This window comes from Mobula birostris, chromosome 24 (assembly GCF_030028105.1).
Source record: "Mobula birostris isolate sMobBir1 chromosome 24, sMobBir1.hap1, whole genome shotgun sequence".
NCBI classification, from domain to species: domain Eukaryota; kingdom Metazoa; phylum Chordata; class Chondrichthyes; order Myliobatiformes; family Myliobatidae; genus Mobula; species Mobula birostris.
Window position 1 is genome coordinate 61,879,165 of NC_092393.1, and position 13,172 is coordinate 61,892,336.

General features: G+C 42.6%; 1 protein-coding gene across 3 annotated transcripts in view; it reads left to right on the forward strand.

Moving 5' to 3' along the window:
• Positions 1 to 13,172, forward strand: part of LOC140187338 (C-Jun-amino-terminal kinase-interacting protein 4-like) — a 295,764-nt gene that overhangs the window by 186,427 nt on the left and 96,165 nt on the right. For all 3 annotated transcript variants that reach the window (XM_072242530.1, XM_072242531.1, XM_072242532.1), the window contains one exon: positions 10,706 to 10,931. In XM_072242530.1, the coding sequence (XP_072098631.1) occupies positions 10,706 to 10,931 (226 nt within the window). The remainder of the gene's footprint in view (positions 1 to 10,705; positions 10,932 to 13,172) is intronic.

A 13,172-nucleotide genomic window follows, 5' to 3' on the forward strand; every position in this document is an offset into this window, starting at 1 on the left:
TCATATTCTTACCCTCACTGGCACGTAGCACAGGTAGCAATCCTGAGATTACCACCCTCGAGGTCCTGCTTTTCAACTTCCTACCAAGCTCTCTATACTCACTCTCCAGGACCTCCTCAACCTTCCTTGCTATGTCATTGGTACCAATGTGCACCACAACATCTGGCTGATCACCCTCCCACTTCAGAATGTCATGCAAGCGATCAGAGACATCCTTGACCCTGGCACCTGGGAGGCAACAAACCATCCTGGATTCTCTGTCATGACCACAGAACCTCCTATCTGCACCTCTAACTATCAAGTCCCCTATCACTACCGCTCTCCTCTTCTTCCACCCTCCCTTCTGCACTGCAGAGCCAGACTCAGTGCCAGTGATCCGGCTACTGCAGCTTTTCCCAGATAAGTCATCCCCCCCCCAACAGTATCCAATGCGGTATACTTGTTGTTGAGGGGAATGGCCACAGGGGAACCCTGCTCTGCCTACCCTTTCCTCTTCCCTCGCCTGACAGTGACCCAATTTCCTGTCCTCTGTTCCTTTGGCGTAACTACCTCCCTGTAGCTACTATCTATAATCTCCTCATTCTCCCGAATGATCCACAGGTCATCCAGCTTCTGCTCCAGTTCCCTAACGCGGTTTGCTAGGAGCTGCAGCTGGATGCACTTCTTGCAGGTGTCGTTGTCAGGGACACCGGCGGGCTCCCTGACTTCCCACATCCTGCAAGAGGAGCATTCCAACATCCTGCCTGGCATTCTCTCTGCTCTAAACAATCTGAACAAAAAACTTACCGGAACCTACCCTGGCCTCTGCCTGTTGAGCCAAAGCCGTCCCACTCTGACTCAGTCCACTCCGACGATGGCAGCTGCATATGGTGGTCTGCTTTTAAACCTTGGCGTGCTACGTCACGCGCCTGCGCAGTGCAGACACTTCTCCCCGAGCAGTGTTTTAAAAAAATGACTTTTTCTACCCGATTTCTTCACTCCCTTCTTCTCAGCTGCTTGCTTCGACTGAAACAAGAACCGTTGAACAGTTCTCTTTTTAAACCTTGGCGTGCTACGTCACGCGCCTGTGCAGTGCAGACCCTTCTCCCTGAGCAGTGTTTTAAAAGAAACAACTTTTTCTACCCTCCTTCTTCTCAGCTGCTTGCTTCGACTGAAACAAGAACCGTTGAAAAGTTCTCTTTTTAAACCTTGGCGCGCTATGTCATGCGCCTGTGCAGTGCAGACCCTTCTCCCCGAGCAGTGTTTTAAAAAAAGCAACTTTTTCTACCCGATTTCTTCACTCCCTTCTTCTCAGCTGCTTGCTTCAACTGAAATTTTGCCATTTATAGAGCTCTGGCGTCACCTCCATACATGAAGAGCATTAAAGGATTTTGGTCAGAGTCCCTGTGTTTTATTTTCTATATTTCCTTCAAAATCGTAGAATGTGTTGCAACCAATCCTGGTGACTTGCCTTAAGTTCAAGCGGTTTTATAAAATACATCTCTGCTGTCAATTTTTATTGCATCCGAAGGTAGAGCGTTCTTATGAAACGGTTCATAAGCTGGAATGTCGTAAAGCGAAGAAGCAATTACCATTTATTTACATGGGAAAAATTTGTGAGCGTTCACAGACCCAAAAATGACCTACCAAATTATGCCAAATAACGCATAAAACCTAAAATAGCAGTAACATATAGTAAAAGCAGGAATGATATGTTAAATACACAACCTGTATAAAGTAGAAATACTTTTCCACAATCATTACTGAACTGTTCTCCGTAGCGAAAATCTCACGCAAGCGCCGTCGGTAAAAACACGGCGCAAGCGCTCTCGGCAGAAAATCTCACGCAAGCGCTGTTGGCAAAACACTCTCGCCAGTAACCTTTAGGCTATGAAGCTGCCAAATCATGCCAAATAACATGTAAGAATACACAGCCGATATAAAGTAGAAATAATGTATGTACAGTGTAGTATCACTGGAATCGGGAAGACAGCGCAGAGCACACTGATGATGGTGTGTTAGGCTGAGTTGTCACAGGTTGGGGTGGTGCAGTGGCCCCCACCCTCCGGGCAGCGACCCGATACCGATCTGCGAAGCATGTTGGGGTACAGCGGTAGCTGGAATGCATCCGGCACATCTTTTAAGAAAAAAAGCCGAAATAAATAAGCTAATTAATTAGGTACCGCCCGGCACGTAAATGTCGGCCCAGAACACAGGCAATTGCGGATTACTTACAGTAAGTGAAATTGGCAATCGCTTCTGATCTGGGCCGACATTTACGTGCCAGGCGGCACCTAATTAATTAGCATATGTATTTCGGCTTTTTTCTTAAAGATGTGCTGGGTGCCTCCCGGCTACCGCTGCATTCTCCGCGAATCGGTATCTGTCCGCGGCCTGGGGTTTGAGGTGGTGGGACACTGAGGTGTTATCTCATCGTCGTCTGTTTCCATTAGGGCAGGCAGCTCATCTTCTCCTATGACTGCCCACCTCGATGTCGAAGATCAAGGTTCGTCGTCTGCTGTGGCTGATGTGGAAGGCTTGCTTGACTGCTTAGCCTCGCACATTTTTCTATCATACAGTTCTTTGTAAGCATTCAAACCATCTTGCAAATATGCCCTAAACCGACGTACCCTTTCAAAATTAAAGTCATACTTTATCATTGCAGCGAAAATCTCACGCCGTTGCTTCACGTTCAGTTCCTGGATGACTTCACCTTTGGTCCGTTTGCTACTGTATTCGGTTTCGAATGTTATCCTTTCATCTTCCAATTGCATCAGCTCTTCATCTATCAGTTCTTGGTCACGGGATGCCAAACCTCTTCAACATCATCTTTGTCAACTTCCACAAGCCAAGCTCACTTCGTCCTTACTTTGTTCACCACAATCAAAACACTTAATTATGTCTAGTTTTACGCTAAGTGTAACACCCTTACAAGCTCTTTCAGGCTTTTCCGATACCTTAGAACTCATCTTGCTAACGGCTGCTCACAAGCACGTGTTTAAGCAATGCCAGCGAGAATGCCGTTCCCAGGGAGAGCGGCTGCAAGGGGCGCTCACTGTCTTTTATCATGCGCTGATTTTTTTCCGCGTGCTGCCTTTTTTCGTAACGGTGAAAACACCTTCTGTTAGCAAAAACAGGGAACTAACGTAGGTCTTTCGTAACAGTGAGGTTTCGTAAAGCGAACGTTCGAAAAGCGGGGGACACCTGTATGTCTGAAGTCCCAGTCACTTTAGAAACACTCTCTTTCCTGGTGAAAGCAAATGCAAAGTGCTCATTTAGTACTTTAACACTCCTCACATCTGCAAGGATCCATTGTTGTCCTGAATAAGCCCCACACTTCCATGCATGACCCTTTTACTGTATTTTTATATATATATAGGAAACTTCAATATTTACGTAGGTGATTAATAGTTGGTCAGCATTAGAACACAACAGTAACAAATCTAGGGAATTCAGATCCTGTTTCTAGTATGGAGATACACTGAGTTCTGGGGTAATGGATTTTAAAAAATATAAAATGAGATTATTATTGGGCTCTGTGCACTTCAGTTTGACAGAACTAGTTAAATGATTTTACAAAAGTAAAATTATAGGGATCATATAGCCTTCTGTGATTCTTTTCTTGTCATCTTCTATTCTTAAAAATCCTGGAACCTTGACCACATATTTTTAACCTTACTTTTGGATTGATTCTGATTCTGAGTGCTGAAAACATTCATTATAGCAGAATGCACTCCCTCCCTTTTGTAAAGAAAAGCCAGTTTTCCCCAGTGACCCGATTGCATGAGGAGAGTGTGCAGTAATAGGTTTGCGATTGTGTATTGTGAGCACTGAAGTTTTAAGTTCATTGTGTGATCTTTTGTCATTCCTATCAACTGTTGTCATGGTTCATAATAGTCCAATAATTAGTTAAAGCTAAAACTGTTAGAGATATATTTTGAAGAATAAGAGTTCACTTTTCCTTTGGTCCCTTTCTCTGAAAAAATAAATTTCTTTGTGCTAGCTGTTTCCTGCCAATTTTCATCTACAGCACATAAGTAATTGTGCACCAAGTTGCAGGACCTGGTGATGGGAGCTGTGGTGCACTGTAAATTCATACATTTGTTTCATTATTAAACACAGTTTGAAGCCCCTGCTAGACCAAGTTTTAACTCGGCTGGGGTGATATACTGCATCCAGTGAGTCGGCTGGGGTGATATACTGCGTCCAGTGCTCCTGATGTGGCCTTCTATATATTGGCGAGACCCGACGCAGACTGGGAGATCGTTTCGCTGAACACCTACGCTCTGTCCGCCAGAGAAAGCAGGATCTCCCAGTGGCCACACATTTTAATTCCACGTCCCATTCCCATTCCGATATGTCTATCCACGGCCTCCTCTACTGTAAAGATGAAGCCACACTCAGGTTGGAGGAACAACACCTTATATTCTGTCTGGGTAGCCTCCAACCTGATGGCATGAACATTGACTTCTCAAACTTCCGCTAATGCCCCACCTCCCCCTCGTACCCCATCTGTTATTTATTTCTATACACACATTCTTTCTCTCTCTCTGTCCCTCTCACTATACCCCTTGCCCATCCTCTGGGTTTTCCCCCCCGCCTTTTCCTTCTCCCTGGGTCTCCTGTCCCATGACCCTCTCATATCCCTTTTGCCAATCACCTGTCCAGCTCTTGGCTCCATCCCTCCCACTCCTGTCTTCTCCTATCATTTTGGATCTCCCCCTCCCCCTCCCACTTTCAAATCTCTTACTAGCTCTTCTTTCAGTTAGTCCTGAGGAAGGGTCTCGGCCCGAAACGTCGACTGTACCTCTTCCTAGAGATGCTGCCTGGCCTGCTGCATTCAGCAGCAACTTTAATGTGTGTTGTTTCAACTTAAATGTTGTTTTCGATTGATTATTAACCGGATTTCAAATCTTACAGATCACAACTAAATTATAATTACTTATTGCTTTATTATTTTGTTGTCTGTTCTTCTATCACTGCTTTTAATTATATTAAGTATGCTACTTTCTTTCAGCATTTTTCTCTAAATGCTTCCAAAGTGTTTTCAAGACAAACCTTTGAGACTATGCTTAGAGCTGCATTGTCTAAGTGTTTATATTTCATTACCTTCCCCCAACCATGTTTTTAGTGCTTTTCCGAACAAATTTGGTTAATCAGCCATTCAATGCTTACCTGAATTTTTATCAGTTACGTTATGCATACATTATGATTTACACTATTAGAATATGCAATGGTGGATTCTGACCTTTTCTTATACATGCTTCATTAATTCCAACAGGGAGGAAAGAAAGCAAAGGCAATTTTAGTCTTCACAGCTCATAGGCATATCAGTTCCCCTTCCCACCATCTCAAATCCATCCCCCTGAAAAAGCAAGGAGAATATTGAAAGGGGCTAATTATAGTGTTTGCTCAAAGAAAATGTCTGGGTAACAGCGACACAACTATTTTATATTTCTTATCGTAACTTAATTTTTTAATGTACTGTATGTCAGCGATGATAAATCTGATTCTGATTCCGACCTTGTGTACTGCATAATTTCATGAGTTTATTTTTCTCCCATCGCTGACTGAGCTGGTTGTGTCAATGCACAGGAACAAGCCATGACAATGAGAATAAAATTTTATGGGATTGGAGCAAGAAGCAATTCTCCTTCAAGGCCAATGGGGAAAAAATTGTCCAAAGATACCCTTTGCTTTGTACAGTGAAGGCTGCCTAAACCCCATTCGATCTGAGCTTGGCATTCCTGGACGACTATTCAGTATTTAAATAAACCTAACTATGCGCCTCTCTCCATTCGTTTCAAACAGGCTAGCAGAATAAAACAATCCAGACTTCATGCTGAGATTCCCATTTGAGTTTATAAAATGGAAAGCAGTGGCTAAGTGATTTCCAGCCCTTGAGTTGAAAACATGTGTACTGTAAAGGAGGAGGAGATTGTATCACAAACGAGAGAAAATCTGCAGATGCTGGAAATCCAAGCAACACACACAAAATCCTGGAGGAACTCAGCAGGTCAGGCAGCATCTATGGAAAAGAATAAACAGATGACATTTCAAGCCAAGACCCTTCAAAAGGTCCTGCTGAAGGATCTCACCCCAAAACATCAACTGTACTCTTTTCGATAGATGCTGCCTGGCCTGCTGAGTTCCTCCAGCATTTTGTGAGGCAGTAATATATTTTGTGTCTGAGTAGGAAATAGGAAGTTCTCTCCATAACTATATGGGTTTCCTCCAGGTGCTCCCTTTTCCTCTCACTTTCCAGAGACGTACAGGTCAGGGTTAGTAAGCTGTGGGCATGCTATGTTAGTGCCAGAAGTGTGTCAACACTTGCTGGCTGCCCAGCACATCCTCAGACTGTGTGCGTCATTGACGCAAATGACACATTTTTACTGTATGTTTTGATGTTTCAATGTACGTGACAAATAAAGCTAGTCTTTAAAAAAAAGATCTTTTTAAAAGAATGTGAGTGAATAGTTTTGGATAAAACCAGCGCTGGCGAGATTAAAAACTGTGAATGAAGCTTTCGCTTTTCAATTAGTTCTGTTGCTGCGGTTACTGGTAATTATTTCTTTTACAAAACTTTCCAGCCTGGCCTTTGGGAGCTTGGTTGCTATGGGATACATCAGGAGAATACTGTTGGGTAAGCTGTTGAACCAGTGGGAAATCCATCTGAAGGTCAATTTTTCTTGCAGCTACATGATAAATGTACTGATTTAGGGAACCCAGAAAGACTACCTACTGAAAAATAAGGAGACATAAAAAGACTGCAGATGCTGGAAAGCTGGATCAACACGTAAAGGAGCTGGAGAAACTTACTGGATCAGAATCAGAATCAAGTTTAATATCACCAGCATACGTCGTGAAATTTGTTAATTTAGCAGCAGCAGTACAATGCAATACATGATAATATAGGAAAAAAAATAAACAAGTATATCAATTACAGTAAGTATATATATGCATATTAAATAGTTAAATTAAAAATAGTGTAAAAACAGAAGTAATAAAATTGAGGTAGTGGGTTCAATGTCCATTTAGGAATCGATGTCAGAGGGGAAGAAGCTGTTCCTGAATCGCTGAGTGTGTGCCTTCAGGCTTCTGGACCTCCTATCTGATGGTAAAAATGAGAAAAGGGCATGCCCTGGGTGCTGGGGGTCCTTAATGATGGACACCACTGTTTTGAGACACCGCTGCTTGGATACTGTGAAGGCGACTATGAAGATGGAGTGGACTAATTTTACAATTTTCTGTAGCTTCTTTCAATCCTGTGCAGTAGCCCCCACTCTCCCATACCAGACAGTGATGGAGCCTGTCAGAATGCTCTCCGTGGTACATCTGTTAGAAGTTTTCAAGTGCCTTAGGTGGCAAATCAAATCTCAAACTCCTGAAGAAATGTAGTCACTCTCTTGCCTTCTTTATAGCTGCATCGATATGTTGGGACCAGGTTAGATCCTCAGAGATTTTGACACCCAAGAACTTGAAATTGCTCACTCTCTCTACCTCTGATCCCTCTATTAGGATTGGCTCGTGATCCCTCGCCCTACCCTTTCTGAAGTCCACATTCAGCTCTTTGGTCTTATTGGTGCTGAGTGCAAAGTTTTGCCTGGGACACCACTCAACTAGCTAGTATACCTTGCTCCTGTACACCGGCTCGTCTCCACCTGGGACTCTGCTAACAATGCCAACGATCATTAGCAAATTTATAGATGGCATTTGAGCTATGCTTAGCCATGCAGTCAGGTGTATAGAGAGAGTAGAGCAGTGGGCTAATCACACACCCCCGAGGTGCACCAGAGTTCGTCATCAGCGAGGAGGAGTTATTAATACCAATCCAAATAGATTGTAGTCTTCCGGTTAGGAAATCGAGGATCCAATTGCAGAGGGAGGTACAGAGTCCCAGGTTCCATAGCTTATTGACCAGGACTGTAGGAATGATGATGTTAAATGCTGAGCTATAGTCAACGAACAGCATCCTGACATAGGTGTTTGTATTGTCTAGGTGATCTAAGACTGTGTGAAGGGCCATTGAGATTGCATCTGCTGCAGACCTACTGTGGCAATAGTCAAGTCAGGCTGCCTCTAAGGAGGGAAATAAGCAGTCGATGTTTTGGGTCAAAATCCTTTGTTGGGACTGGAAGAGAAAGGAGAGTATAAAAATGAGAGGGAAAGCAGTGGAGCAAAATTCTTTCCCCTTCCCCTTACTCCATCCTTTACCTGCTTATCAACCCCTTATCTGAATCTGTCTATCACCTACCAGCTCTTGCTGTACTCCTCGTCACCATTTTATTCTGGCTATCTTCCCCTCTTTCTCTACAGTCCAGATGACGCAGAAAGGTGGTGACAAATCAGCATTTTGGGAGATTAAAAGTCTGGTTGAATGGTGCCACAGCAACAACCTCTACAACTCATGTTCTCAATATCTATCTATCTATTTTATTTGTTTTTTTTGTATTAGCACAGTTCGTCATCTTTTGCACGTTGGTTGCTTGTCAGTCTTTGTGTGTAGTTTTTCACTGATTCTATTGTATTTCTTTGTTCTATGGTGAATGCCTGTAAAAACTGAATCTCAGAGCAGACATATATGTACTTTGACAATATATTTACTTTGAACTTTGAAGTATTGACTGTCACTTCCGTTCACTGATGCTACCTGACTCACTGAGTTCCTGCAGCTTCTTTGTGTGTTGCTACTGAATAATAAATAGTTTTGTGCTATTAAATGAGAGTAAGTTGGTGTGGGAGATAATGTAGCAATAGCTGAAACAATACTGAAGTGTTTAACATTGGCTTATATATTCAGAACCAAGCACATACGGGTGCTGCATGGCTTGTAATTGTAACATGGCTTCAATTTTTTTTAAAACTGTGATAATCCCTCTGAGAATTTAAGTTATTTCAAGGCATGTGTAGAGTACGCTCAATCGACAATGTTTGGAGGAGTAGCTTTGGAAACAGCACAGAGCTTGATACAATATGTGCTGGTGAAGCAAAAATACACTTTTAAAAATACTACCAATTGTTACACCATCAGCTTATATTGCTAAAATCTTTACTTTTTCTATTACTAGCTGAAATAAATCAGGAGGGATTGAATGTCCCTGTTTCATCCCAACTGATGATAGAAATTGCCAGAATTCTGCTTCAAATGTATGAATTGAATTGACTTCATTACTTACATCCTTCATATACAGTAGGATTTGGGGGCCCATCCCAAACTTCTTCAACCGTCTGAGGTGGATAAGGCGCTGTTGTGCTTTTTCCACCACACAGCCGGTATGCCTTCATATACTTCTCCCTCCATCTCCTTACGCTGGCTGCTTCGCCCTTCCCATCCAGTCATGATGAAGGGCCTTGGCCTGAAACATTCACTGTTTATTCCCCTCTATGGATACTGCCTGATTTGCTGAGTTCCACGAGCATTTTCTGTGTGTTGCTCTGCAGAATCTCCTGTGTTTGTCATACTGGTGTTAGTTTTATAAATGCCTCAAATCTATTTATCATAAAACAAATTAAATGTATTATGCCTCGCTCAGCTCTAAAACTGGTTAGTTCTTTGAACAGTATAACATTCTACTGTTTTTCAGGAGCAGTATAGTAGCCTAGCAGTTAGCGTAATGCTTTAAGTGGCAGGCATCAGCATTCATCTCCTGCTTCTGTCTGAAAGGAGTTGGTATGTTCTCCCTGTGACTGTGGATTTCCTCCAGGTGCTCCAGTTTCCTCTCACATTCCAAAGACTTGCGGGTTAGGGTTAGTAAGTTGTGGACATGCTGAGTTGGCCCAAGAAGCATGGTGACACTTGCAGGCTGTCCCAAGCAGATCGTCGGACTGTATTGCATGATAATTTATATTCCATATGTATGGGATAAATAAAACTCTTATACTTTGAGTATACAGGTTCTCCCCAGCTTAAGGAAGCCCGACTTAATGTACAGCCCACTTTAAGTATTTGGGACACTGGTGGGATGTATTTGTGAGCCTGCAGGTATCATCTGCCATGTGAAATCTTGATTCCAACATGCAGATTGATGCGGATTACTTGGGGTACATGGAGCTTAGAAAAATAGATGATTATGCAGTAGGGAAACTCTAGGCAGCTTCCAGAGTAGTTACATGGTCGGCACAACATTGTGGGCCGAGGAGCCTGTAATGTGTTGTAGATTTTCTGTGTTCTATGTTCTACCAACAGTTCACAGGAATGGAGCCCTGCTGTAACCTAACGAGAAGCTGTCGTCATTAAGCTAATTCCTCATTGTTGCTGCATCTGCCTCCTTTGGAGCTTCTGATCCTTTCCCATTCCTGAGGGGCTTTTATTAGCTCTGCTTTATTTTTCCCAAACTTTCCATTATTTTTCCTCTGATAACCCTGGATGCAACAGGGTGTGGCAAGCAAAGTGTAAGGTTTTTCTAAATAGAAAAGCTAGAGTTAAATGATTTTTCTAATTTATTTGGTGTGTTTTGAGGATTGCCGCCAACAACAAACATACATCAGTTATATAAAACCTGATTCTGATTCTCAGTTCCTCTAACAATAAACACCAACATACCATTTGCCTTGCTGATTGCTGGTTGATCTTTCATGTTCACTTTGACTATTTCATGTACAATGATACCCAGGTCTCTCTGAAAGCCAACACCATTCAATCTCTCAAAGTTCTAAAATAAACTTGCTTTTATCTTTTACCTCTTCATGTTTATATTTAATTTGCAATTTTCTATTTCCATTTTAGGATGAACTTTCAGATGCTAGCCAGGCATCCAGCTTGGTACCAACAAAACCCAATACTCCCATATCTGCTTTGCCAGACTCTGCCATGGGCGATTCAACGCCTCCAAGAAAGGAAAGCCTGGACACCGAAGGGTTATTCAAAAACTTGAACCAAGCTAGTAGAAAACCAGATAACAGGAAAAATATTGATGTGCAAGTTCAGCAGGACACAAGAACGCTAGCAGTTGGTAGGTGCCTGAAACTGAACAAGTCTTGTTCTAACAAAACTTCTGCTGCAGGAATTGATGAGGTTGGAATTATTTCACCAACGTTTTCCTCTTCCCTTGTGTTCAGTTGTTTTAGTCTTTCCTTGCTCAGTAATGCTTTTCAGAAGGCTGATAGGTTGCATGTCTGAGATTTGCCTTGTATAGAGGAATGAATTTGAGCAGCAGTAACTTTTTAAGAACAGAAGAAATAGACTCAGGTGAAGTTTTTTGACCATTTATGCCTGCACTACCATTGTATTATATTGTGGCTAATCTTTTACATTATTGTCGCTTTCCTGCAGTATAATCTTAATATCCACAAAGACCATAAGACACAGAAAAAGAATAAGGCCATTCGGCCCTTCAAATCTGCGCTGCCATTCCATCATATATTGTCCCTTTCAAACCTATTTTTCTACCTTCTCCCCATAACCTTTGATGCCCTTAGTAATCAAGAACTGATTCCAATTCTGAACCTATCAATGTCCTCTTTAAATACTCCCAATGATTTGGCCTCTACAGCCATCTGCAGCAACAAATTCCACAAATTCACTACCCCCTGGGTAAAGAAATTCTTCCTCATCTCTATTCTAAAGAGGCATTCCCTCTTTTTTGAGAGTTTGTCCTCTGGTCCTAGACTCCCCCACTATAAGAAACATCCTCTCCACATCCACCCTATCTAGGCCTTTCAATATTTAATAGAGTTCAATGAAATCCCCCCCTACCCCATTCTTCTAAACTCCAGTGAGTACAGGCCCAGAGCTATCAAATGCTCCTCGTGTGTTAACACTTTCAAAATCATTCTCATGAGCCTCCTCTGGGCCCTCTCCATCGTCAGCACATCTTTTCTTAGGTATGTAGCCCAAAACTGCTCACAATACTCCATGTGGTCTGACCAGTGCTTTATAAATTCTCAGCATTACATCCTTGTTTTTATTTCCTGAGTGGTGCCACAACAACATCTCTCACTCAGTGTCAGCAAGACCGAGGAGCTGGTTATTGACTTCAGGAGGAGTAAACCGGAGGTCAGTGAGCCAGTCCTCATTGGAGGATCAGGTGTGGAGAGAGTCAGCAACTTCAAATTCCTCAGAGTTATTGTTTCAGAGGACCTGTCCTGGGCCCAGCACGTAAACACAATTATGAAGAAAGCACAGCAGCGCTCCTACTTCCTTGGGAGTTTGCAAAGATTCGGCACTACATCTAAGACTTTGGTAAACTTCCATAGATATGTGTGGAGAGTATATTGACTGGCTGTATCACAGCTTGGTATGGAAAAACCAATGCCCTTGAATGGAAAATCCTACAAAAAGTAGTAGATTCGGCCCAGTCCATAACAGGTAAAGCCCTCTCCACATTGAGGACATCTACACAGAGTGTTATTGCAAAAAAGCAGCATCCATCATCAGGGACCTCCACCACCCAGGAGATGCTCTCTTTTTGTTGCTACCATCAGGAAGAAGGTACGGGAGCCTCAGGACTCACACCACCAGGTTCAGGAACAATTATTACCCTTCAACCATCAGGCTCTTGAACCAGAAGGGATAACTTCACAACCTATGGACTCACTTTCATGGACTCTTCATCTCATGTTCTCGATATTTTTTGCTTGCTTACCTATCCATCCATCTGTCCATTCGTCCACTCAATCAGCAAGTTTTAGATACTGTCGTTCATTGACATAATGTCATTATTGGGATTGGGCCTGTTGAGATATAAATAGGGCCTAAGGTTGTACAAAGCGAATGCTAAAAGGGATCTCAGTAGACAGGCTTTTGGGGATTTTGTGATGTTCTGTTGCTTGGTTTATCAATAAAACAAAATAAAACTTCAGTATTCTCCCCTGAAATGGGATGCTATTGTGCAAGAGAGTTGAATTAATACGTTAACTGTATTAGCTCTGAAGCTGTGTGACAGCATTCCCAGTACGGTTGGATTGTTTACAATCTGAAACACTTGCTTGATTTTATGAGCACTTGTTCTTTGAATAACAACAAAGGCCTGAGAGAAAACAGCCTCTTTCACATGATTTCAAGCACATTTGTAAGCAACACAGTGTCCCTTAAGAGGCAGATTATGTTCTGCCAAGGGTGTGGATGGTGCAGTTAGGAAGATGTTGTTCATCTTGGGTAGCCCCTAGGATTGTGGACATCTTGTTTCCATTCTAGCTCTGTAGGTTTTGAGGTGACTGATGAGGCCCCTGGGGGACATGTAGACTCTTACACT